Below are 23,236 nucleotides of genomic sequence, written 5' to 3' on the forward strand. Positions count from 1 at the left end.
TATGCTCAGTCCTGCCTTTCCACCCTCAGCGCAGCTTCTTGCATTTCCTATTCCTGTTTTCTAGCACTGTGGTCTTGGAGTGCCCATAGAATCATAGAATCATAGAATGGTTTGGGTTGGGAGGGACCTTTAAGATCATTTTAAACTGAATCTCATTTTCACACGGAACTTCTAGAGAAGGGATTGCAATCCGATATCCTCCAAAGACCTTCATCCCACAGAGCACGTGGGACATGCAGCAGAAAGAGCTTGGTGGTGGCATGAGGACACACAGTAGATGCAAGTAAGGAGGCAGTTCATGCTGCCTCCCTCTTTTGGACTTATCCAGGGGAGGAATCCCAAGCAGTTTTTGCATACTTATCCAAGCAGTTGATGTTCCTCCATAGGGTGTGAGATACTTTCTGCAGCTGCAGCAAAAGAGCTCCCACTGCTCAACTCCAGAAACCATGTGACAAGCTTTAATTAAGGTGTTTGTTTGTTCAGATATGGCTTTGTTTTTATCAGGAGCCAGTAGTCAAAATAATCTTTGAAAGGGAAAATAGGGGAGTGAGCAAGCCCCATCCGTGAATTACTGTGCCTTATCAGGTAATAAAGAATGATGATAAAATAGCTTGCAAAATCAAGGACGAATGTAAGTGTAGTTCAGCATCTTAACAAACTGTTATCACAGCCTGATTTGAACACAGCCCTCCTTTGGTGGCATTTTTAATTCTTTCTGTGGATTACACCAGACCAGCGTACGAACGCTTGTAAGCTTCCGCATGTCAGCTGGGATACACAGCATTGGCCCTGGCGTTAATGCTAGCTCAATGCAATCCTGCTGCTGGCACCAGCTACACGGGACTTGAACTTTACAGGGCCGGGCATTGTGCTCCTTACAAATCATTGTATGGGCTTACTCAAGTGTGTTTTACAAGCTTAGGGCAAATTTGTGAATGTCCAATTATCTAGATGTAACTTTTTCAGGAGGCACCGAGCAGGCTGTTTTGTTGTTGTTTCCTCAGGATCCCGCAGTATCTTTCTGTAACTAGTGGGGATGCTTTCAGCCCGTTTCCTTCCAGCTCTGGCTGCTCTTTCCTGATTACCAGAGGAGGTGCCCATGCAGCAACCCTTTCAAACTGCGGACACCGGCATCTCTCCTCATCCCCTGTAGCGAATGTAAAGCTCACAATGCTTCAGTCTTCTTATTCCCATCTGGATAAAATCAGCCATAGCAGCTGCCAGCAAACTGGAATGTTACTTCTGAAAACTCTTCAGTTACCTGCAGACCATTCAGATGTCCAGAAAGACCCTAATTTTGAACTAGTTTTGCACAGCGCTGTATGAATTAGCTTGGGAATCAAAGCCATCTCTCTTTTCCTTTCACCGAAAGGAAAATAGCAGGCTGTGCATGACAAGGTAACTTCACGTTCTGCACTTGCTGTTGGTTTTACTTTTCTGTCAGTGTCAGTTGCGATTCTGTGGCTTTGAAATCAACCCAAGCGATTTTCTTGCCACAAAATCTACTGCGTGCACCACATCACACAGAGGTGTTTTAGGGTAAGCATCAGCAGCATGCATGTGTACTATTATCCCGTCTTATTTTTAAATGGTTAACAGTGCATACATTCGCCTTCACAATCCTATTCCAAAAATACCTGCGGTTTATCCTTATCATATTGCCCAGCTAACAGTAAGAAATAGGCTCAACTGGCTCAGTACGGATTGGATCCGCCTCTTACGCAAGAGGCTCTAAGATCCAGCAGGAGCCCAGGGACCTGACCTGGGAGAGCTCTGTCCTCCGCCAGCCAGGGAATCCCTTGGCAGTGCTGTGTATGCTGTAAATACAGGGATGCTTCCCATTGGCTCCACTGGAAAGTTGCTGTGTTAGAAGGGCATTCATCTGTTTTCAGAGGCCCAGAGATTTCAATGCTTGTCTTATGTCACTCCAAGTTTTAATTAATTTTTTTTTTGTGTGTGTGTGTGTTCATAATTAAAAATTAGGTTTGTTCAACTCATTTGAAGCTTTCCAGCTACAGGAAGCTTAGCAAATAGGAGAAGCATCTACACTTGTTTCTTCTAGATGTGGCTGAATAGATCCAGTCCTTGGGAGAAGCACCCTTCTGCTTCCCCACTGTGACATTTCAACACCTTCAGGGTCACCATGGGATTTTCTGCCTTATGCTGTTTTTACTAATTGTTTTTGCCTCAGCATATGGCTCTTTGACTTACCGACATCGTCCTCCTTTCTGCCCACATCCCAGTACCAAATGCCTTCTGTGTTTCAGGCCTGCAGATCAGGTTAGGTGGACGTTTTGAAGATGCCATATGTCTGTTGATATGTCCTGAGATGTCCTCCTCCTCCTCTTCAGTTGTCCTCACTCACCTTTGGTCACCAGGTTCTTCCACCAACACATGTTTTTATCACACACTGACATTGCTGGGAGTTCAGGTATTTGGTAAACAGAGATGCACCACCGCCCACAGCGAGGAATTAGAGCCACTTGGATTCCAAATGCCAGCATGGGAGTTTGCAGTCAGAGAGACTAAAACTAATGTGAAAACTAATTTTTAGCCTAGTTTCTAGATATTTCATATCACTCACGGAAGGAAAGAAAAAGGATCAGTAGAATCAGTAGACACATTCGGTTTTCTGCTCCCATTACAGACTGAGCTCAGAATTTCTAAGTCCGCCAGGAGTTAAAGGGAGATAATGTGAAACTGTGTGCTGTAAGTCTACACGCACTTCCTAGGTTGGACACTGGGGTCATGGGTGTCCTCTCCAAGTCTAAATTACTGCCATGCTATTCTTCAAAAGGTTTTGTCAGCTGTAGCTGTCTGAACCACGATGGTTTGTCCAGAATAATTCCCATAGAGTCAGGAGAATGTCCCTCAAGATGTGTTGTTGTCCTTCTCTTGATGCCACATTAAGATACCCTGCAAAACCCAAGGCATTCACAGTGCTTGACTACCTCCTGGGCAGAATGAAATGCCCAACTCCCTTTCATAAATAAGGGAAAATCCATTCCCACGTAGCGATCTCAGATGAAACATGCAGTATGTTGGTCTTCCACAGCCCTGTTTTCTGTGTGGAAATGTCTTCTGTCAGCCCTCTGTACAGACTTATTCCCAGAGCAACAATACCCTTGTAGAGGTAGCTGTTCAAAGATAACCTACTCAAACCCTAGCCTATAAAGCAGTGAACAGATTTTTACTCTTAAATCTCACTTCAGTTTCCACATCCATACCACCCCTCAACATAATGAAATACTAAATATTTGTTCTAACATTAAACCCTAGCTGTGGTTTAAAAATATCCCTAGATAATACCCATAACCAGAAAAGGAATGACCCAGATCCAGAGTACTTGTAACTCTGAATAGCCAAAGGTGTGATAAGGGGAGGGTTAGTTAGATGTGTTATACTTTTTTTTTTTTCCCCTCCAACTATTCAGTGTTGCTCTTCATTATTTTTTTTTTATCCTTTTTAAAGCATTAAATCCTCCCTGCATAACCGCCTCTGCTCCATTCACCGCCGAATGGACGGTGCGCTGATCTTTTTATCGGTGGGTAATGGATTTGGTTTGATTGCTTGACACAAGAACAATAGTGGCATAAGCAGTTCCATTCAAGCCCATGAAACTCCCCATCTGTTGAGCACGTGCACGTTTGGGGAGCTGGGCAGAGACAGATGAACACGGCAGCCAAGCCTGATGTTAATGACATCAGTCATACAAGCAGAACATGTGGCACAATAAATCAAAAACTAATTGAACTTTTGCTTGATTATCTTGCTGTCCCACTGCCCATTCTACGCACTGCACGGCTTCCTGGAACAATGCCCTTGCCCTGCAATAGATTTCCTGCCCTTGGACAGCAGGAGGCTGCCCTGGGATGTAACAAGTGATAGCAGCTTCTCTTCAGGCAGTTATTTCTCGAAACAGTGTCATTTTCCACAGAACCAAAAATAAAACCAAAGATGCTTCTAGGCTCAGCATGTGTATTTGACCAACATTTATTTTTACAAAGACACGTGACACAAGCATGTCAGTGACAGCGTATGGCTGCTGGCACACTCCATCTGGGTCTTGGTGGCAGCTTTCTATGGGAGAAGATAGCGCTGGTTTTTGTGCTAATTACACACACACGCTCGTAATGGTGGCTATTCATTGGGCTGATATAATTTAATATCGTTGTTAGCACTCGAAAAGTGTTTCTGCTACATCTGTTGCCGAAGCCTGCAAGCCAACATGTTGGAGTTCATATGCCAATGGCAGCAGTAAGCCAGCAGAGCCTGAAGGAACTGATGTCCACAGATGTGGAAAGGGACAATTTCTGATGGCAGCATGAGGGAATGCACTTGAAACCTTTGGAAAGGAGCCCCTCTAGAAGTGCATACATGTAGAATGAGGCCCAAATCCTTCAAGTCACGTAGGAACCAGCCCATGATGTGGCCACCTGCCATCTCTCCAGAACCATTAAAGCACAAGGGATGTACGTACAGCCCCATGGATGCCTACCTGATGTGCCCTCCTTTAGACATCTACATTTGAAATTCAACACTGACATGCCCAGTAGTTAGGTACAAGTTTATGAACTTACAGGTGGAGCACCAAACACTCAGAATCAACTCCTCACTACACAGGAACAGACACATTTCATGGTAAATGTGCTGAACTACACAAAGGTTATCCCAGCTTGTTGTAAAATTCCTTGTGGTACTCCTGTGAAGTTTACTTGCCGTACACCGGCTGCACAGAGCAGACTTTATTATCAGCCATTTATTGCAGAGGATTCTCCAAACCAGTAAAAGGACAAAATGTTCCTATCTGGGCAGAGACTTAAGTAACAGCTAAATTAAATCTTTACATTCATAGTATTCGTACAAAGGCAGATGGGAGCAGAAAATGGTGCGATGAAGAATATGGAATGAGATGAGATCACAGCATCAGTCTGTCCTTTGTAGATCTGGACAATGATCACAGAGCCAGATTGGATTAGTGAAACCTATTTACCAGAAGTTCAGAGCAGTTGCGTGAAGCTGAAAGGCAGTCAGGAGAGAGAGGTGGAAAATGCACCAGATTTACAGCTGCAGCGATGAAAATTTAGAAGTTTTCACCACCGTGATTTCATCCAAATGTGAGTACATCGGAACGATAATAAGGGGGACGGTGTTGTTTTTGGGGTGGATGGATGGAGAGCGTTATCCTTAGTGAAACCTTTAAAGGAGCAGCTCATCTGTCTGCTCTCCGTGCCGCGCTGTGCTGCCAGCTCAGCGCTCCCTGCTTCTCGCTGGAGCTGAGCCGTGCAGGTTGCCTCCACATTGTGGCTGTGCAAAATCTTTGCACAGGCAAAACTGGGAGATTTGGAATCAGCGTTCGCACACCTATGAGGTAATTGCTAAAGTGACAGCTTGCAACTGTGTGGCTATTCTATGTGATAGAAAAGAAAATGAAGTTCTGGGAGCAGTTAGCAGCTCGGATGAACTGGGTGAACCGCATGAATGTGGAATTTAAGTCTGCTGGCTCAGTAAGTGGAACATTTCCAAAGCCGTGCCCTCAAAATGAATGCATGATTAACATTAATTGCTTGTAATGAAGAGTAAGAACCGGACAAAGCCCGGTCTGCATTTGATTGAGCAAATTAGTTTGAACTCAATAGCTGCATATTTCAGCAACAAGAAGAAAGCAGGTAAAAGCAGAGAAAACAAATTGTGGGGGCAGATCGGATCTCTTCTTGCAAGCTGCAAGCCTGCACTCTCAGTTGCTTAATTTCAGAATATAAGTGGAAATGACAAAGCGAACCATCACCGTAATTGTTTCTGTTGCCTGAAATCTGGACTGCACACACAAACAGCCTCTTGCAGGCAAATCCAGAAACAGCATCTGCAAGAATTCAGCCTTGCCTTCCTGCTCCCTGCAGAAAAATCATGTTTGCAGGGAGAGCTCTGCAACCACACTGATTTCATTGTTGCCATTGTATTCCTGTGCAAGTGGGTCACTTACGTCTACCTCCGCGATTCACTCTTCTTTCAATGGCTATTCATGTAAATTGCATGTTTGCTGGTGCTGTGACTTGCCTTTCATGCCTTCCCTTTCTTCAGCCCGTGTAAGGCATTTGCCACATACGCTGGCAGATGACGAGCAGTGAGTCAGTCTGTGGATTGTACGTACTCTGAAACATGAAAATGTATTGCCATTAGGCACATTTATATACGGTTTGTTGTGCACCAGCCTGGCTGCCAATAGCAGCACAACAGTGCTTGCTTTTGGTAAAGATATACAGAAACTGAGCTCCATGCATTGGCCAGTAGCAGACATAAATCATAAAGGTGATTCTTTGTGTCACTGAACTTTTCTACACCTGGGTGCAATTAAAGTGCTTGTGAACAGCTAGTGATATTAGTCTGCACACAGTGCAGCACCATCAGTAAAGTGTTTGCAGCAGCTTCAGAGGCAAGACAGAACACATTTGCAGAAAACAACTTTCATCACGTTTGTATGGTTTTCACCCCACACTTGCTATGCCCTACAATATAAAACTACTCATGCAGGAGAAGGCACTAGGGATCCTGGAGGGTGTCAGCTCCCAGAGCAGACCGCAGTCAAGCTGACAGCTTAGCACACTCTCTAGCTTTGTGCAGGCTGATAACTCACTTGTGATAAGCATGGAAACACTGTACTTCAGCAGGAGGCTTGGACAAGACTTGGTACCTCCTGTTACTTTCTGCTTCACCGAGGGCAGAGCTTGACCAAGACTCTGTTTTCTGTCTGATGAGGTCCTATTGCTCAGCACTTGCATCCTCACTGTGGCATCTGAAGTTGTTCTTCATGCCATTAGAGAGGCTGTGATATGGGCAGCGGCGCCCAGCATGGTGGAGGTCACCACCACCACCACTCATCCATGCTCCACAGGTAGGAGGAGGAGCAGGAGCAGCAGTCCTTCAAAACTTCACATCTCAAGGCAGGAATTCACTACAGCTTCACTGTAGCTGCAGTAGTGAGAAGCCCTCAGCCTATTTCCAGCTGTTTCCACATTTTCAGAAGTCTTCACAGATATTAAAGCATGGCAGTACTGAGCACGGCAGCTCCTGGATCCCAAAAATGTAAAGGAAAACACACTTAGAGAGCAAGAGTCACCTTCCTGACTCTTCAGTGCCTTTGGGCTATAAATACAGCCTGAAAGGGAAGCCTTCCTTCACATGCCTTGCCTTGGGGTCAGCATTTAGAATGGGAATTAAACACAACTAAATTTCATTGCTTTTTTTTTGCAGGCTATTTTTTGTAACCAGCTGTTAAATCCCATAGTCACAACTCCTGTATTCTGTATATAGGGAGGGTAAGAATGTTAAAGTGCAAAGAATTAGATATAATGAGAGCTGGGAGAATAATTTTCAAGCGAAATTGGATGAATGTTTAATCAACCTTTGCTGTGCCCAAAAATGACCATCCAAAACCAATCACTTCAGTGTGAAGGCAACGTCCAGTCAGAAACCTGGCTTATGATCCTGGTATTTCATGTGTCTTGTGGCTAGTCTTTCTGTTTCGCCTGGAATTTTTGTGTCTTCATGGATTTAAGAAATAAAGTTGAGAAAAAAAACTTGAAGGAAAATGCCTTGTAAAAGTTAAAGAACTGAATGGGTCATTCTGACAAGTGAAGAAAAGGAGTGGATGAAGTGCAGATGTTGTGCCTTGGACATAGTGCAGTAAATATGGAATGATGCAATGAAGCAGTCTGGCATTACTGGAAGTCTGTATCTAGATACAGCAATTGGCCTCTCCAAAGTTAATGCAGATCCTAGTCATGGTCTAAGCTGGATGGAAGAGAAGCTTTCCACCAAAGACTCCCATCCATCAGGCAGGAGGCAAGGTCACAACCTAAGGTAGGAAATGTCTGTTTCCTCCTGGAAACCCATAGGGGAAGTGCAGAAACTTTGGGAAGGCTCTTTCACTGTGCCCACAAATGTCTATTATATAGCCAGAAGACTTTTTCTGAAGTAACACTAAGAAAAAGACTTCCTTTTGGGTTGCTTCAGCTGGAATCTCCCTTAAATATTTTCTTCCTTCCCACCGCACCCTCAGTAAATCCCCATGCAGGCATTTCAGAGACACACATGACATAATCTCACCAGCACAGCACAGCTACAGCATTTCTAAGTGATGAGAAACAGCTTAAAAATATTGAAATGGTTTTGTTTTGTTTTGTTTTTGTTGTGGTTTGTAATAGCGGTTATTTATCCCACACTAGCTGTCTCCAGCTCTCACCTTTTCTATGCCTCCCAGCACAGACTTTATAATAGAATGTCTGGCTAAAAGAAGAGCCAACAGGCTCATGTGCAGGGCCCCCAGGCAAATGCCAAACACCAGGATCCTCTCTGGAGGCTCTCCCCCATTGCATTCCCTCCTGCAGCAGGACCAGGAAGCCTGCTTGAGGTGCAGGTCTGCCACTGGTCTCCCAGTGACACAAACCAGCAAGATCTTCACCAGCATCTTCAATGGGCACTGCTACTCAGTGCTATTTGAGTTCACCCACCTCTACCCAACCCTAACCATGTTTCTGTTGTTCTTTTCACAGCATGTAGTCCTGCCCGAAGGAGAGCCAAAAGTGCGCATCACATCCTGACAAAGAGTGTAAGAAAAAACTCTCTCCCTCTCTTTTGTTTTCTTTCTAGTTGGTTAAGCTTATCCTTCAAAATGCTATGAAGAAATGGGAAGCTGATCTTTCAGGGCAAAGAAATGCTGCAGCAGCTGGTGTAGGGAGCGGGGCGGGAAACAGAAAGGGCAGTTCCTGTACAGCTACAGATGATTCCGCCTGTACTTACAGATTATCACACAAGCGCTTTGAAACTCTTTAAAAAACAAGGTCTTTGTGCAGAGCTAGTAAAAATGAACATAGCTTATCAACACGGGTCATCTGAGGGACTCACAGACTTAATTCTTATCCACAAAGCACTAAGGACATTGCCAGAGGGACAGCAAGCAAACTGTAGCAATGTTTTGCTCCATGGTCTTTCCTTTTCCCATGCACTGACTTCCTTGGCTGATCCCCATTTGTAGATACTCTACTGTGCTCTTCACAGTCCTGATTCCCTAATTTCCCTCTGGCACAGTAGGTCCCTCAGCTTATCAAACTTACCTGTTCACTAGGGAAAACCTTGCCGCATTTAATCCCATCTCCTGGTTATTAAAGCAAATCACAGGATAATTCACAGAATGCCTGAAGTGAAGAATCAGTAACACACCTCTGGTGTTTGAGTGAATAACATACATGTCTGTATTTTCTCCGCTCGTGAAAATCTTATTTTCATCACTCAAGCTGAGGTTTCAAAATGACTCTTTATCCCAACAGAGGACAAAATTCAGTGTCCCAGCATTGCTCAAAATAAGCCATTTTGAAATGCCCAGATTTCTAATCAGAACTTTCTCATAGTCCTGCTCAGGTGGAGATTTTTCAGCAATGTCTCATCAAAATCTAGGACCACCATAGGTCTGTTCTGTTTAGAAAGTTCTCTCCGTTGCATGGCAATCTCTGATATTTATTGGGTTGGATCAGTGTGGCAGCACTATCCTCACAAAGGTCTAAGAAAATAAGAGAGGAAAGTCCCCATTTTCTTACCGCATTTTGATGTGATTTTTTTTACCTTTGGGGCTTTCCTGACCTCAATTAAAGATATCCTTTGATTGGCCCTTAGTCATGATGCACACAGCGTCCTATTAGCAGCAGAAGCACCAAGTCTAGGGAATGGTTTGCAGACCCAGCTAGGCAAGGCTTGCAAACCAACGTAATCTGCACAGTCAACTCTTAGCTCAGTGCATTCTGCTTTTTCAGTGCTTACAGCTGCTTACAGCTAATGTGCAACCATTCAGATAAATGGCATGTACTGGAAGATACGTGCCTGTGAGGAAACTGGGACTGCCAATGTCTAGACCCACACTCAAGTAGCAGAATGATTATTTATTTTGCACTTTTACTTTTGCACTACAGTCAGTGCTGTAGAAATGCCTCCGCTAACCTGAGAGCTTCTGCTTTGGCGGCTGCAGTGGACATAACTTGAATCCTGGAGAAGGGCAAAAATAGGCAGCAACATGGACACCTGCCAGACTTTTCACAACAGAAACACTCAAGCGGTGCAGCATTAACTGACTTAACATTCAGATGACTGACACTGGGAGGTAATTTCCATGACATTTGAAAATCCATTCCGAGAGCTCAATCATGCCCGTGGAAGGGGGAAACACCTTCTTTTTTAAATCTGTTTCACCAATATTGCTATTTACAGCCCCTGTCGTCCTATTCCCAGTGACAGTGGATCCTTCCTTTTTATTTCCCTGCACTCTTATCCTCCAAATCAATGGCTGGAACTTAAAACCACTCTTGACATGAGTATAGGGAAGCTTTGCAGAAAACTGACAAATACCTCTACATGTCCTAGTGCTACCACATTAAAAATGAGGTTCGCATTAGCCCACCAGAAAGAGCCTAACTCCAAAAATCTAACATTTCCCCCATTAATAATAACATAATCTAACTGTCCAGCCTCTAAGCTTCACAGTTTTACTCAAATTGAGATGTTTAATTGTCACCTTTCCAGGGCTTTGATTCCAGGAGTGCTGATGGGGTTGCTGGAGAAGCCTCTGCACTGTCCTGCAATGGAAAATAAAGATATCTTACTAAGCTCTGAATTCAGAGTAAGCATCCTACAAACAGAATGAACAAGCTGAGTGACGTACAGATTTAGACTGATAATTATTTTAAGAGCAGTTCACTAACTGTGTGGACTTTGGATGAATGCCATTCACACAAGATTTGAATTTCCTGGTACATTTAGGAAAGAAAAGTGACTTCCCGCTGATCCTTCTGCCTTACCCCAGGTACCCTGGAGAAATGTCAGCTCTACTTTAGATCAAAACTGTGCTGCAGCAGGTTTAGATTCCTGACCCAGATAAGTCTTTATGTATTATAGTAATGTGTGAGGTGGTCAAAGTCATGGTGAAGTCTTGACTTTGGAGATAAGTAACTCCCAAAGTCTACTACTGCCAAATGCTGCAAACAAAACACGTTAACTGAAGATGGAGGTGGAGCTGCTGTCCATGACTGTAATGGCAAATGGCATTGAAATTTGCTGGAAGGAGGATGGTATGTAACCAGAGACCTTGAGAACACAGATAATGTGCCTGAATAATTCCTGCAAGTAACAGAGTTCAAACTAATTGTCATCCTTTGCAATGCACAGGCAGATTGCTAAGTTTTAAATCAGTGGTGGTTTATGCTAATCAAATAAGCACTTTCAGGATCAGAGAATACTGCTGCCAGCATCCTACTTACCAAAAATGATCTTTCCATGACCAGGAAAAAGAGTGGAGCTTGTGTTTTGTTAGGAGAATGCTGCAGATGTTTTCTGCCATGCACCGAAGAAGACTGAGTGTGAGGAAGAGTACTGCACGTCTTTCCAGGGTTGGTGGGAAAGCTGAGCTTTGCAGCACACCTTGAAAGCCAGAAGAGCTTGGTTCCACAAGCAGCCCCTATGTCAGTGGGGCTGTCATGAAAAACACCCTTCTAGTCACGGCCTCATCATATCTGTAATGAGGACAGGTGCCTCCACTGTTGTCTCTGTGGTGGCAGAGAGATGTTCTTGCTAAGCAGCTCTCAAGGTTTGGCAATGCAGTGGGCTGCTGAGCCAGGCCCCAGCACAGGAGCTGTATGGGGAGCTCCTGCAGATGCCACCTCCCTGGACTCCTGCAGGCCTCCCACCATCAGCATCCCCTCCTTCCTGAGAGAACAGTGAAGGGGCTGAGACCTGGCCCTGTCTAGCACTGCCAGATTCACAGTCAGGAGAGCTGGGCCCACCTCTAGCACATGTTTATCTTCAAGGACATCATCAGTACCTTTGGCTTTAACTTAACATTGGGCACATCCTTAAGTAGCTTACGGAGAAAGCGCTGCGTTAGGCTGCATGCCAAGATCCACCGAACTGGAAGAAAACCCCTCTTAGGGCTCAGATTAGGCTTTGGTTACCTCACCACACCTTTACAGCAGCATTTTTGCCTGCTGTCAGGGCCCTTCCTGCTCCTTGTCCTGACAGCTGGTGGGACCTAGATAGGTGATTCCCCGGCTCCTGAGCACACAGGGAATCAAAAAAAGCGAAATATCATTGGACTTGGGCTTTTTCTTCCTACTTTGGGAAACATTTGTTTGCATGAGTTTTAAAATGTGCCTGAAAAATTCATGCACAGAATATGCCAGATTAACAGTAAACTGAATTCAAACTTATTGGAAGAAAATGAACAGTTTTAAGAACATCAGGTGACATAACGGAATGCGGTTTTGTTTCTATCTCAAGTGAACATCAGAAGGCAGAGCAATAGATGGAATAAGGCCTTCTCCTTGTCAGTAGTGCACCAGTAGATTTGCTGGTCTAAGCCACCATAAAACAAAATAACTGTATTTATACATAAAACAGGTATAGGGCAACCATCGGTCATCAGGTGCACACCAAGTAACAGTCTGAAGGTTTGCCATGCATCTTGTTTCCTCGCTGCTTTGGATCTTTGCTCCCTTTGACTTCTCTGAGTGACAGCAGCAGGTCTTCAGGGAAGAATGTAAGAAACAAAGCTTGAACCTCTCTTTCACTGCTGTAAGGACTTTAATCTCCTTGAGATAATTATTTCTGGACCATCTTGGGTAACAGTCACTAGTGGGTCAATCTTCTTGGTGACTATCCTGTTTTCATTAAAATCACATTAGCTCCAGCCTCCCCCATTCATCACCCATGGGACTGCACTCAACAATGTAGAAAAGTATCTGATTTTGTTCAGACTCAGGAATTCTGTTCAAGTTACATGGAGCCTAATGCTGATGCGTGAGCACCCACTGAACCCCAAGCAACAACCCCCCCTCTAGTAACTGGAAAGCAGTCAGAAGAACAAGCATTGCACTGCTCTCACCTGGGGCTGCTCCAGGTGACTTTAACAATGACAGCTTGGTGGCCCGCTCCCTGTCCAGCTGTAACATGATGGTTTTGCATCTTCACCACAGGTGGTAGCAGTGTCTGACTGTCGGCCACACAGGCCAGAGAAGCTGCAGCCCCACCATGGTGACCTCTTCCAGGTGCTCTACAGAGAAGAAGAGGTGCACAGCTTGGACCACGTACGGGGAGGGCAGCAGGGACCCTGCAGCCCCAAGCATGGTAAGTCCTCAGTGGTGGCTTCACTGTCTGCACTGCTTCAGGACAGTTTTAGATATCGCAGTCTTCTGGTCTGCATCAAAGCAGACTTGTTATATACAGAAGAAACATTTCCACGCTTAAAACGCTCAGTGGAATTTAAGACTAGGGCATTGCAGAGCCCTGCTCCCTGCAAAAGCAAGCTAATAAAGCAGTGCTTGCTTTATCCAAAGGCATAAACTCTCCCTTTCCAAGAGCTGACAGCATTGCAGAGATGATAGACTGCTTATAACTGGGCTTGCCTGACTCATCTCTTTATTTAAGATTCCTGTTCAGATGCTTAAAATTTGCCAAAACATAATTATTTGAGATGAATTTTTAGATTCTGGATGTCAGCTGCAGACATGATTTTGTATTTTCAACCAAAACTCGTTTATCATATCTGTGAGAACCCGTGAAAGAAAAAATAGGATTTGCCGATGCAAAACCAAGGAAATGAATAAACATAAGCAGGCTGTTTGTTCAGTGTGCTCAAAGCTGGTGTGTTATGCTTGGAAGGAGAAACTCAAGCAAGGACATGGAGTTTGGCATGGGATGGCCTTTCAATCAAAACCACTCCTTATTTCTCCCATGAAAAACCACCCATATGCCATTAAACCATAAGCCTTTGAAAAACCCCATTTGGCACACGGTCAGTAGAGACATAGGAAGTTTATCTGTTAAAAAGTCGTTAGATGTGTAGAACAGATTCTACCATGAATGAACATGGTCTTCACACCACTAGTAGGCAGCCACTGTGCTTGTAAGGCACCTGCTCTGAACATAGAATAGACAAGAGCAGTGCCTGCAGGATTGTGAAGGAACAAACTGAGCTCAGGACCATGTAGAAAGATCTGAAACCAGGAACAGAGCCTAAATGTGGCTGAACAACGACCTGGGGCTGAGTGGGGATGGAGAAGGAGTGCCTGAGGAGCAGCAGGTGCCAGAGAGGTACTACTGGGGGAGAAAGACGTTGTCTGTTGTGAGGGGAAGCAATGGGGAAAAGGTGACTGATAGGCACCAATGGGAGAAAGGATGGAGGGATCAAAAAATAAAAGTGAAAAAAGGAAGGAACAGTTCTCATAACAGGAGAAAGTTGTGACTGAGCAAAGAGACTGGTTTACCAAACGTGAAATGGGGAGAAACTAATGTTAAGTTAGGCTGTGTTCAGCAAAATAGATCTGAGAACAAAAGAGAGGCAAAGAGGTTTGTTGGAGGAGTGGAAGAAGGAAGCAAGGAGCGTGGGATAGGACGATTTCATCAGGAGCTCAAGGCACCAGAGCTCCTCCAGGTCTCTCATAAGCGTGTGTAGTGTAAAGTAGTTGTTTGTAGGGTCCTGGCCCAGAAGGTACTCAGGGCATTCACAATGCACCCCACCACCAGCGTCCCAATGAGCACTTACCAAACGGAAGCCACAAGGCCTTACTTTTGCTTAAATATTTTGCAAAACTTGGCCGGGACATTTTTCTGGATCTAATAAAAAAGAAATGCTGAGGGGAAGATTCAGATAACGTAAAAGTAAAACAAACAAACAAAAAGGCGGAGCACTGATGCCTGGAGCCAGCTTCTGGATACTGTTAGTACCTAATACACGAGATGAGAGGAAGCAATTGGATTAAAATTTGATGTGAGGAATACAGTTAGGTACCTAATGGAATTATTGGTGGGGGAGGAAAAGGGTTAGCTAAGATGTTTATCACAGTCAACTATTGCCCCCAGAAGGACAAGACGATTCTGACTGTTAAGTCATGCTGGGGACAGTGCTATAAGCAGCATCTCAGTTATTTCTGATGTTTCCAATCATTGTTTATGCTCCATTGGTAGCAGCAAATGTGAGTCTTACTGTATTGTCTGTGGTAGTGAATCCTGGTGTTTCTCTAAATCCCCACTCTTCTCTTACTTGAATACTATCTTTAAAAAAGAGCAGACAAATCGGACTGGCCAGGAACAGAAAGAAAGGGTGGAAAAAAAAGTGATCCATGGTCCTGCAGCCACATGGGAGGATTTGGCTCCATGAGAATAAGCTTGGAATCCCTCCTTGATTTATTTCCTTGGCACAACTAGCAGGAATGGCAGTGAGCATTTCCACGTGGATAAGCTCTTGGCTGGGTGCTCGCTCTAACAGCAAGCTAACCTCCAGCCTTGAGGACAGCAGAGATGTCCCACTCAGCCACAGGCAGACAGAGGCTAAAATCCTTCCCTGTGATATTCTGGACGTAACACTCCCTGCTCTCTATGACTTCTTTGATCAGTTCAGAAAGGAGAATGACCCCTTGCTCCTACATAGCACAAACCTGGTGGTCGTCTGCTGAGGAGCAGCAGGAGGGCCTGCTCATCTCTTATATTCAAACTTTATATATATATGTATATATACATCTACATGGTCTAAGGGCAGTTCCTTGTCTCATTTGAAAAGTCTCGGGGCAGTTAAATGATTTTCTGTAATTACTAAGCAGTTTCAATATCACTCGTTTTGACATCACAGTACATGAAAAAAGAAAATGTTTGTACCTTTGGCTATAATCAAATCTGGCTGGACTCTAATCTGAATCTTGGCTTTTTTCATCCTTGACAGAAGTGTATGGAAAGATGCTCTTAATACCAGCTGAGCCAATGGAATACTTATAATACCCTGTTTCTTGTGTTTGACAGTGGGAATAACTGAACGAGGGACATCCAAACCCTGTAATCACCAGTCAAATGGGAAACCTTTGGTAAGTAAATATAGCAATATGATATAGCCCTAGAGACCTGTACAAAAGCCTTAGTTCCTCGGGAACCCAGGCATAAAAAATAAGGGATAAAAAGCTCTGCAAAGCTCCCACTTTATTCTGGTAAGAGAAATTCACGCTCATACAAGCACTGTGTTGAAGCTCGTGTGACCATTCACACGAGCAAACAGTGTTTGTGTGGACAACGGTACAGCAGTCAGGATCAAATCTTTGTTCTCTTGCTAAGTGATGTGCAGTATTTATTCATTTTTGGTAAAAAACAGCCTCTTTCCTCAGACTAACCTCAGGTTTCCACTCATCAATGCTATTGCTTTTTCCTCCAGCAGCCTCCATCATCTCTAGCCCTCCCCATCACAGCAAAGCCAGCTCTTACAGGATCAACTATGGATGACCACCCGCTCACAGAAGAGTGAGTCCATGCCATTCTCTCACTAAAACTTAATTAAGGAACAGTCTGACCTTAGTGTAAATGCATCTCATCAGTAGACGGTTAACTCAGAAATGGATCTGGGTGACATTTGAACTCATTGCGATGGTGTCAAAGGGACAATGATTAGCCGTTGGGTTTTGGTGGCTGGTCATTGTAAAGATGGGCACAGGCTGCAGAGATAAGTGTTTTATGTCAGCTCTCCTGTGCTTTATTTGCCAGCCGGAGGCAGCGCTTGAGGAAGATGGCAGAGTATGACCTGACCATGACACCAGGAGCAGAAGCTTCTCTGCCACTGACAGGAGGCAGCCTGTACGGGACACCCAGCTTGCTAAGGAAGATGTGGATGAAGCACAAGAAGAAGTCAGAGTACCTGGGGGCAACAAACAGTGCCTTTGAGGCAGACTGATAAGTCTCAACATCACTCAAAAAGACACAAGTTCTTTTAGCTAGGACGAGGTGCTCTAGGATTGATGAAGAAACAGACACAGCACAGCTCCCCAGGAAAAAGATACCCTTTTCATTACTTGATGCCATTGCCTCAGAATGGTAGGAGAAAAGCTAATTAAGGTAAAAATGGTGAGTATGATGCAACATATTAACCTTTCTTTGTTGCAGTAATCTAGAATATCAAATATCCCACCAGATTCACATCCTGACTCAATGATGCTGAAACTATTGCTGACCTATTGTATGCATCCTGTCTGAATCGTCTCAGACACACAAGAGAAGCCAACCAAGATGTTTGTGTGCTTCTATAAGGTTACAGTTCTCTTTTTGTTATTGAGTGCCATTAAGTGCCAGGGCCTTGCTCATTGTGTACCACTTTTGTCCTCCTTCCCCCTCATATATCCTCTCGTCAGAGATATGAGATAAAAAACACATGATATGCTTAATTTAGAAATTGCTGGTTATGGTCCCTTGCTTTTTTTTTTTTTATTTCAAAAGAAGATGATACAAAAAGTTTTCCCCAGTACTACAGGCAATATTATATTAGTCAGGAACAATACTTGTTCCATATGAGTGCTCCCCTGCACGTACTGCACAGGATTTTGGTTTGCCTGAGCCTACAGAACAGCAGACTTTAGCAGGGATCCACAGCCAGGAGGCACATGCTGGAAAAAGCATTGGGACAGGCTAGAAGGCCTTGTTTAAAAACATATTATGCCACTCCAGTCTCTGGAGACTCCAGTCTCTCAGTCTCAGAGGCTGCCAAGAGGAGTGAGGAATCAGGCCTTTGTAAAATACCTCAGCTGCCCATCGGACAGCACCATGGCTAGAAGTCACACTGCCTCTCCCCTTCCTCCATCCTACCAAAGGCAGAAGCTCTGTTCTAGCCAAGCAGCCTGACAGAGACAGCCCAGAGGTATGAGCTCCTCTCCTGCTTCCTTGCATCCTCCTGTGAGCAGAGCAGCATGCAGCTCCTCTTTAACCACATGCAATAGGTAAAACCATCACAGGGGTGAACCACACCTCTCCCTTGGAGCCTGCCCCATTCCCCTGTGCAAATAGTCTGGATTGTGTAACCCTGCCAACATCCAAGTCCTCCACAGATGGATAAAGCTACAGCCATCCTCAAGATTTTCCTGAAATGCCTTTTACAAATATCACCAACCATGCTGCCCCCTCCTCTGCCCCCCAAAATCCTGTCAGCAGCCTGTAGGCACCTACTATTTTTCACATGAACAGGTAAACTGAATAAATTCAGTGGGACTACTTGCTTGCACAGCAATGTAGACATCCAAGGAGTAAGGAAGATGGTATTAACTGGTCTCATTCCCCAAGCAAAGCAAAAATAAAAAGCAAACAGAGGGAAGTGTCCATTCGCTGTATTTGGGATAGCTAAGACTGAGCATTCGTGATACCTGCCCATGTAGCTGATATGACCTGAAGAGCATAGTCCAGGGCAGCAAGAGCTGAGAACTGTATCCTAATAGTTCATTCTGTTAATTGATAGCTGTAAGTAGTATAATGATGGAGAAGAGATAACTGATATTTCTATGTCACATTTGCTGTATCTTGACATGTGTATTTCTGGTTTCCTTATTTATTTAATTTATAACTTGGGTCTGCAAGTGGAGGAAAGGACAAAATTTCTCTGTATTGCAGGAACTGCTGTGAAGATTTCTTGTAGTGTGGTAGATACATAGATACTAATTTATTGATTCAAATAAAATACGTCCTGTTCATACAAAAAAAAACAAAAACAAAACAAAAACAAGAAACAAGCAATGTGGTAACATCTGTGTCTCAGTGATTTTTGGGAAGGATTTAATGGAAATAAAGGCAGGTTTTGTGATACCGAGGAACATTCACAACTCATGGCAAAGAGCGCAAACTTTGTTCCCCCACAGGAAGAGCCCAAAAGTGTGCATCTGTCAACAGATCCAGTACTGTACTAGTGGAAAAGTCATTGCTTTTTATTAGATACTCAGAGAATGGCCCTGGCACAGCTAGGAGGTAGATGCTGCATGCAGAACTTCTTTATGGTAAGGGTGATGGAGCACTGGAACAGGTTGCCCAGAGAGGTTGTGGGGTCTTCTTCTATGGAGATATTCAAGACCCTGCTGGATGCCTACCTACATGATCTATTGTAGGGTACCTGTTTTAGCAGGAGGTTGGACTCAATGGTCTCCCGAGGTCCCTTCCAACCCCTGCAATTCTGCAATTACACAGGCATCTGTTCATTTGATCCAAGTGCACTATGGACATGGCCCATAGTTTCCTCATGGCAGTGGCAGGTAAGCAGCACCACCTGCCTTCCCATAGATAACAGCATGAAGAAAGGCTCTCCTCAAGTGTAATCAAGTCTCTAGTAGAAACTAAAACTGAGTGCTCTCTATTTTCAGCAAATTCACTCAACTTACCTCAAAGAGCACGACCTTTGGAAACCATGCACAGCACCATGGGAAGCACAAGGCCCAACATGAGGTGGGTGGCACAGGGGCACCAGAGCTCAGGCTGGGGGAGCTGACACAAGCCTGTGAAGGGAAACTTTGAGAAACAGTAGGAAAAAATATGTATGGCATTAGCATCCTTCACCAACTCGGACTTTGGACACTCTGTCCTTTAGAATAGACCTTATCTCCTCAGCTCTCATGAGGAGGCACAACACCGCTGGTGCCAAAGGCAGAAAAGCAGCCATATGCAGCTCAGGGCACGGCTGCTGGCACTGCCTGGCACACGCACGCTGCCACACTTGATAACATCTACAGGAGAATGCATTTACCAGACACGTTTCTTGTCATTTTGCAATGTTTTTGGTTCACCGGCACTACAGAGATACAAACTGGGGCATGGACACGCTTAAAGCAGCACAAGGATAACCCGCTGCATTTAGCATCACGCTTGCAGTAATTTGTATTTCGTTTCCAAAAATAGTTTCTAATTTCTGCTCACCACTTCGAAAACATCTTTGTGACAGAGCTACTCCTTAAAATATCCACCAATTATTTGCATACCACTTTATTTCAATAAACTGTAGTGAATTTAGAACGAGGCCACTATACACAATAATTCTTACCGATGCATTAAAAATCTCAGATATGCTTTGCCTGCCTTCCTTCCCCTTTTGCTTTCACTACAGATTGTGTAGCAAAGGGATTTACCAGAAGTGCCACTCACAGACATCTTTGTTTTGGGGAATAGCACACAGTTTTTACAGAAAACATTGGTATTTTAAAAGGAACATTGCTATTTGCATGACAAACTTCACATCTCGGAGTTACCCAGCCAAAAGAGTTACGACATCACGACTCGCACACGCAAACAAAAATGGAACAAGTCAGATTTCACAGACGAAATCCCAGCTCACAAAGCTCTATGCAAACTCCTGATGCAAAGGCAGAGAAGAGGCCCTGACACCCCATCGGTGCCAGCCTGGGCCAGGCGCTCTGCACATGGGGCCCAGTCCCACACCCAAAGGCCCACCTGCCTCACAGCTTACTCTGTTTTATTTTAGACCAACATTTTCCTACTTGCATAGTCACGTTTTGCATAGCAGCAAAACAGCAAAAGGCAGTGCGAAGTCAGTTTGCCTGATGCCCCCCTTTTTGTGAGGGGCGTGCACTGGACCATAAAGCAGAAAAGACATGCAAAAGGCCCCGCAACGTGCCTGCTGCCTCCCTGTGCAACTGAGCGGGCACTGTTGGGTAAAGCCAGCCCTCAGCACCCGCTCAGGCGCAGTCATGCTGAGAGCTGACGCTGCAAAACCCTGCGCTGCAGAGCTTGTTGCTGCTGCTCCGTGCCATGCAGAGCAAGGCGGAGGTCAGGAAGCAGCGATGCCGTCATCAAAGCAGTCGCCCCAGCAACAAAGGCTGTCAAACAAAACAAAACTATGAAGCAAAAGCTGCCTCAAGGTACTTCAGCACTAGTCATAGCAAGGCTATCTGCAACTGTCGGATGGCACAAAGTCCTGCAAGGGATTTTTTGGAGTAAAGACAGTATTTCCTGTGAAAACTGCAGCTCTGCTTCTCTATCACTCCCACCCAGAGTCCTGTTAACACTGTATAAAGAATCATAGAATGACCTGGGTTGGATATCTGGCATTCGTCCCTGTAAGCTCAGATGAAAGCAGATTCACCAACCAAATCTGAAACAAGTTGGTAGAAGACTTGTTTGTAACAAACCCTTGTGAACGGTGTCGGTATTGAGCTGTGCTCTGGCTCTTTCAGTGCCTGTTTTAATCGAGATAGTGACAGCTAATGACAAAGCTTTATTTGTAATAGTTTATGCCATAAATAGAAATGTCAAGCTATTTAGCTGACTATGGCATGTTTGAGGTGGTTAACTCAATAGTGGAAGAGATACAAGTATAGTGGAAAGGAGAAATAACATGAAACAAGCCTCTAATATTCCCCTCCACGGGCAGACCCTTGGACAGAAAAGACAAAGCGATCCCCAGAATTTTACTAATAGACAGAGAAGATGTCTGGAAGTTTTCACTCCTTTTGCTAGCAGCACACTAAGGTTGTTGTGTCTCTGATGGGGTGCTCACCAGGTCTTCAAGTGGGAAGCAGAGACATACAGAGGTCACAAGGCACCTCAGGAGATGCCTTTTCTCTCCTAAGGATATGAAATGAACTCCTGCAGTGTGACTGAGGACGCACCAAGCCACATCTTACAAAACAGTTACGGTCTGATTGCTGCCACACCAGCACCTGCACTGTCCCAACTCCATCCTACCTGCTGGCCAGAGCAGAGGCCGCTCACTCAGAACCCAGTGATGACAGTGTTGTGAGTCAGGTCAGATGGTTACAGTGGTCACGTCTGTCTCTAGAAACCTGAGGCATTAGGTTGGCAGCCAGAAGCTCTTCACAGGTTCTCCCAGAGGCCCCACAATGGAGGGAAAACTTGCAGCTCAGCTCCCACACATCTAGTTATGCAGTGTTGGTTTAAGCAGAGTGTTTTGGAAAGTAGCACACGTACAAACCCTGTCACAGCCGGTGCACCCTGAGCAATCCTATCACCCAGTCACCACTGCTCACTGCAAATGTCGTTACTGTATTTCCCTTTATTTACCACAAGAAAGCATGTTGATGTCCATCCAGTCAGAGCAGACTCACACAGCTGTCAAGTTGTACCACACTCTGGTAATGAGCACAGCCACTGGGGTACTGAAACAAATGGCCCCCCACAGAAATAGTCACACAAAGCATCCAAAGGGTCTTAACCAACACCAAAGCACAGGAAAGTGAGCAGGATCAGACACCGCTGATGTTGTGGGTGCTGGCCCCCTGGTTGCCCTTCCAATCTTGCCCCACTCCCCTTCCAGTGTCAAAAACCAGGGGGAAAATGACTGAGAAAAGCACACTGCTATGTGCCAGGGGCTGGACTGAACCTCTGGACCCAGCTGCCCATCTGAGCACCATCTCCAGCTCAGCAGCTCAGCTATGCACTGCAGTAACAGCCCCAGCACAGGCAGCATCCCAGCCCCCCCACAAGTACGACCCCAATCGACCCCAGACCCCTCTCATGTTTTTCTCCAACCCACCAGACAACAGCAGCAGAGCAAGTAATGCATTTTACACGTTTGCCCAACGCAATTATCCACACACTGTCAGTGGAGGAGCTGCATTGTCAGCCTCGGCTGGACACAGTTAAGCTGATTTGCACAGGCTGGCAAAACTCCTCTTTATGGACCGGTGTCTACTGTGGCCCTTATTGCTCCAGGGCCGTTCCTAACTTACAGCCCAGCCCTCCAGTTTCCATAAAGGGAGGTTTGGGGAGGGCCGGGCTGCTTCCTCATATGGGCTCCCCCATGGAGGAGGAGGGTGCTGGGGAATGGAAGGACCAAATCTCCATGGCCTTGTGCTGCAGGCTTCCTTCCCATTCGCTTTGCCATGCTGGTGAGGCCTTCATGCCAGCACTGCGGGCCGGTATTTGCCAACTGCACTCCACAGAACAGCACTGGGAGCTGCAGGCCAAGTGAAAATGCTTGTGCTGTGCTCAGTGCCAGCGAGGGCACAAAGGGAGCACAAACTCACACACATAGGACGCTCGGCGCCCAGCCCTGCCTGCTCCCTGAGGAGCCCGCTCTGAAGAGAGGTTGTGAGAGAGGAAAAAGGGAAAGAGCAAGCTCTCCCCTTCCCGCCAAAAATTATGCGGCAGCAGGTCCGCGCAGTGTCTGCCAGATGACCCGCCTGTCACACTCATAATTGCTTCCCATCTGGTGTCTGGCGTACACAAAGCCTGGCCGTTCGCCAGCGCAGGGGCGAGGCACAGACTGGCCTACTTGTGGTGCTGCGGGCCGTGCACACACCGGCTCCCTCCGTATGGCTCCGGAGATATGGCATTCATTTGTAAATTGCGGGCGGAGGGCTGACGGGATGCTCTGCCATCGGGCAGGCACGACGGGCACGGCCACGGCTCTTGGAATGACACATAGCACAGCCCGCTT

The 23,236-nt window shown here is 45.4% G+C and overlaps 1 protein-coding gene across 2 annotated transcripts; it reads left to right on the forward strand.

The window, feature by feature from the left end:
- Nucleotides 1-2,267: 2,267 nt before the first annotated feature.
- Nucleotides 2,268-17,445, forward strand: VXN (vexin). Of its 2 annotated transcripts, none has more exons than XM_015855741.2 (6): nucleotides 2,268-5,117; nucleotides 8,553-8,608; nucleotides 13,014-13,164; nucleotides 15,832-15,893; nucleotides 16,235-16,320; nucleotides 16,561-17,445. In XM_015855741.2, the coding sequence occupies exons 1-6, from the start codon at nucleotides 5,051-5,053 to the stop codon at nucleotides 16,745-16,747; spliced, it is 609 nt and encodes a 202-aa protein (XP_015711227.1). In that variant the 5' UTR covers nucleotides 2,268-5,050; the 3' UTR covers nucleotides 16,748-17,445. The 2 variants fall into 2 exon arrangements, with proteins under 2 accessions (XP_015711227.1, XP_015711228.1); XM_015855742.2 differs by having other exon boundaries at nucleotides 16,238-16,320.
- Nucleotides 17,446-23,236: the final 5,791 nt, after the last annotated feature.

The sequence above is a fragment of the Coturnix japonica genome, chromosome 2 (genome assembly GCF_001577835.2).
Source record: "Coturnix japonica isolate 7356 chromosome 2, Coturnix japonica 2.1, whole genome shotgun sequence".
NCBI classification, from domain to species: Eukaryota; Metazoa; Chordata; class Aves; order Galliformes; family Phasianidae; genus Coturnix; species Coturnix japonica.